This window comes from Monoraphidium neglectum, assembly GCF_000611645.1.
Source record: "Monoraphidium neglectum strain SAG 48.87 unplaced genomic scaffold scaffold04847, whole genome shotgun sequence".
Classification (NCBI taxonomy): domain Eukaryota; kingdom Viridiplantae; phylum Chlorophyta; class Chlorophyceae; order Sphaeropleales; family Selenastraceae; genus Monoraphidium; species Monoraphidium neglectum.
The window spans coordinates 1-3888 of record NW_014008783.1 but is presented as its reverse complement, the minus strand read 5'-3'; the positions used below and the strand labels follow the sequence as shown (position 1 = coordinate 3888).

The following is a 3888-nucleotide window of genomic DNA, read 5'->3' as shown; positions in this document are numbered from 1 at the left end:
CGGCTGAGGGACGCCGCGAGAGGGGGGGGTTACTGCCCCGACGTGGCAGCTGTTTGTGGGGTGTCGCGGCCGTGCGGAGTGGGGCGAGCAATGCGCGGCGCAGTCGGGCGAGCATTTTCGAGCGGCATGGGCGAGTCGGGGGGCGTTCAGTCAAGCTGCTTCATGCGCAAACGGCTCCGTGCTGAAGACCGGACACTAAGCTCAAGGCCTGCCCAGCACCGACCCCGTGTGTGACGCCGACTTTGCTGCACACGAGTCAAGCCATTCAACTTCCGGCCGCCCGCCTGCCGCGCCCTGGCCCCCAGGTCCTGAAGCTGGAGGGCACCTTCTCTTTCGCGCCGCCCGAGTACGTGCGGATTTGGAAGGGGTTCCAGCGGTCGCAGCTCGTGGAGGCCACCAGCTTCAAGGTGCGGCGCGCGCCGACGCCAATTTCTGCACACGTCTGCACCCGTGTTTGCGCGCTTGCGCGCCTGTGGGGGTGGTGTGGCTGAGAGGCAGTGCTGTCAGCAGCGCCGGTTTCGAGTGTCTTTGGGCTTGTGAGGGCCCGGCATCGGGATGCAGGCTTTCTATGGACAGGACGTGCCCGCCTCAAGCGCTTGCGCCCTCTTTTTCGCGCTCTCGGCCCGGCCCGCCCACGCCACACTCGGCAAACCCGTCACCCGACCCCTCACACCCTTCTCATAACAAACCGCGCGCATCCCTCCAACACACACACACACACACACACACACACACACACGCGCGCGTGCACGCGTGCAGCTCGACTCTTGGAGCTCTGGCGCGCTCGCGTACGACGTGCTGTGCGGCCGCGCGCCCTTTGCCACGCGCGAGGGCATAGAGCGTGACGAGGAGGCGGACAACATCCTGTCAAAGGACCCCGAGTTCCCAAACGGCCTCAGCTACAACGCGGTCAGCTTCATGATGCAGGTATGTGTCGGAGGAGGGGGCTGATTGATCACTAGGGGGCGTGGCGGTCGCGTTTCGAGGTCAGGTTGAGGGTTTGAGGGGCTATACTCCTCGGCCTCCACGGGCGGGGCTCCCGCTGTTTCTTTGGGGTGAGCCAGGTGCGCGCTTGGGGAAGTAGGAGGGTCGAGGTGGGGTCAAGGCGCCAGGGCTGGCTGCATCATGGATGGGCGGTGCCGGCTGGTGCAGGATATCTTGGGGAAGGAGATAGTGATTTAAAGGGGCGATCCCCGCAATGCGCAGTGGCACACCGAAGGGCGCATTTGCTGTGATCCGCGTACTCAACCTGTCTCGATCCCGTGTGCGTGCTCGACCGCCCGCAGGCGCTGGAGAAGTGCCCGCAGAAGCGCCCCTCGGTGCGGCAGCTGCTCGCGCACGCGTGGTTCGACAAGCCGCAGGCCGCGCCGGCGGCGTCCGGGCCCAAGCGGCGGTCTCGGTCGTCGTCAAGCGTCGGCTCCGCCGCCGGCAGCGCCGTCGCGGCCGGCAGCGGAGCGCCTGCTTGACGGCAGCCGCTCGCAGCAGCAGCTGCGGCGGCGGCGGCGGCGGCGGCGGCGGCGGCGGCGCGCTGGGGGCTTGCAGCCCCGCCACTGCCGCGGGTGCGTGAGAGCATCGGGGCGATGGGATGAGTCGGCACGCCAGCCCTTTACATAACCTGCACCAATTCCTACAAGTTCTCCAATGTTGCGTTTGCCGCTTTAAGTGATGCTGGGGGGAGGCTCTTCATATTGTGGCCTTGGCATCAAAGTTTCACACCCCAAGGCAGCGCCAGGCCGCCTGCAGCACACCCAGCAACTTCACATGGCGTGCCCTGCCACCCTGCATTTGCCCCACATGTGACATAAATTTACATCATTGGCTGCATGCCACTCGGCACCGCTGATGGCGATCGCGGCTCCGCTTGTGCCGCACCGTTTGCGGCTGTGCTCGCGGAGGCCCCCGTTTCTTGTTCTTGGCCGCCAGCTGACTGTCTGATGAGCTCTCACATGCCTGTTATGGGAGTTGAGGCCCATGCTTTGTTTTGCTGGGCCGCTGGAGGTCACACATGGCAGTTGTTGCTGGCCGCCGACTGTTGACCGCTGTGAGGTGTGCCATTGTTGGGAGTCACCAGGCCGGTGAATGCAGGACGCGCACAAGTACGAAATCAGGCAGTCCAGCATAGACTCACAAGCTGTGGGGATTAAGGGAGCGTTCTCTGCCGGACGAGGGCGGCAGCTGCCCTTCGCGATACAGCAGGATGGCCACTTGCAAGGGGTGGGGCTGTTAAGGGGGCTGTTGCGCTCACACACTTGAAAAGCAAAGAGTTGGGATGCCCGGAGCCACCCAGGAGGGCGCTTGGCCAACCCCAATGCCAAGCCCAGGTCTTGATGACAATTATATACTGTTTTCACGCAGCTTGCCAGTCAAACAGTCGGTCTCAGCGTCATCAGTCTGCGGCCACTCAACGGGGCCCACGGGGCCGTAGACGCATCTAGAACATATTGTAATAAAATTCGAGCTGCTTTCATCAACTTTGTTGATCTGTTGCAGGCACAGCGCTCGAACTGCCCACCTCGGGCTTCGATCGCCCTTACAGTGGGGTAATTGGCGTAAAATAGTGTTGTAAGCGGCAGGATGTCGCGCACGGAGCAGGAGGAGAAGCTAGAGGTAATCTTCAGCGGCCTGGAGAGCGCGTTCAAGAAGATAGACAAGATAAAGGACGATGTCAAGCGGCAGGCAGCGCTGAAAGACATCACTTCAAAGCTGCGCGATGCAAAGGCGTGAGTTCTGCGGCCGGGTGGGACGCACGCTGCCCCAGCATGCAACACTGCCACTGCTGCTGCTGCCGCACCCGCGAACTGCCACACCCGCACGCACCATCACCTCACACGCTATACCCGCGACCTTCCACACCGACCCCAGCCTTATCAAGGAGTTCGAAAGGGAGGCCCGCACAGACGGCATGCCTGCGCGCGAGCTGGCAGACCGCAAGCGCACCTTGGTGAATGAGCTCAACTCATACATCGCCCTCAAGAAAAACTACAGCGGGACAGAGGACGCGCGCGGGGAGCTGCTGGCGGGCGTGGCGGCGCAGGGGGAGGGGGGCGGCGCAGGCGTGGAGAAGACGAACCCTTACGATGGTGCGTGTCTCGACAAAATAGGAGGGCAGGGCGGAGTGCAGTATGACGGCATGCAAGTCGGCCGCTTGAAGCATTCACTCGGAGATGCTGACATCAAAGCAGAGTTAGGGACAGAAGGATGCGGCTGCAAGGAACGCGCAGCACAGGTAGAGCCGAGGCACAGGTAGAGCCGAGGCCAGCTGGCGGCCTGTCGCAGAGCGGCGCAAGCCCACGCCTCAGACGGGGGATGCGGCTGCACAATTGACAGTGACGCAGGGTGCTGGGTTGCAACAGTGTCCGCTTACCAGGCCGGCTTCCATTCAAGCCTCACCAGCTGTGCACACACACGTGCGTGCGTGCGTGTGCGTGCGCGTGTGACACACACACTCTCTTGCGCTCCCTGTCTTGCCTTCTCTCATGCACGCGCGTGCACACACACATGTACACACACACACACACATACACTCACACGCATACACTCAAAAACACATACACGCACAGGCCTGACCATGCAAGAGCTGGTGAAGGAGGGGCGCAAGGGCATGCAGGAGACTGAGGCCACGCTGAACCGCACAGAGAAGCTGGTGGAGGACACCCTGCAGATTGGGGCGCAGGTGGGGTGCCATGACACGTGTGTTCGTTCGCGGCAGGGATGCCGTTTGGGTATGGCGGGTGAGGGTGCAGCCCGCTGGTCGTGTACAACAAGCAGGCTGCCTATTGGTTGCAGGTGTCACGTGCGGCAACGCGTGCACCCACACGTCACTGTCGCTCACAGCCTGCCAGACCCGTCCCCAGCCCCAACTCAACCGATCTACCCCCCTGCCCGGCC

At 63.0% G+C, this 3888-nt stretch overlaps 2 protein-coding genes across 2 annotated transcripts; both read left to right on the top strand.

Moving 5' to 3' along the window:
• Nucleotides 1-126: 126 nt before the first annotated feature.
• MNEG_14882 (hypothetical protein) lies at nt 127-1466 on the top strand (the record flags this gene model as incomplete). Its single annotated transcript, XM_014036648.1, has 4 exons — nt 127-144; nt 306-407; nt 760-927; nt 1287-1466. The coding sequence occupies 4 exons, from the start codon at nt 127-129 to the stop codon at nt 1464-1466; spliced, it is 468 nt and encodes a 155-aa protein (XP_013892102.1).
• A 1108-nt stretch (nt 1467-2574) lies between these two features.
• MNEG_14881 (putative plant SNARE 13) lies at nt 2575-3673 on the top strand (the record flags this gene model as incomplete). Its single annotated transcript, XM_014036647.1, has 3 exons — nt 2575-2720; nt 2863-3080; nt 3561-3673. Coding segments are annotated over 3 exons (477 nt in total), but the record flags the coding sequence as incomplete, so codon positions are not given.
• Nucleotides 3674-3888: the final 215 nt, after the last annotated feature.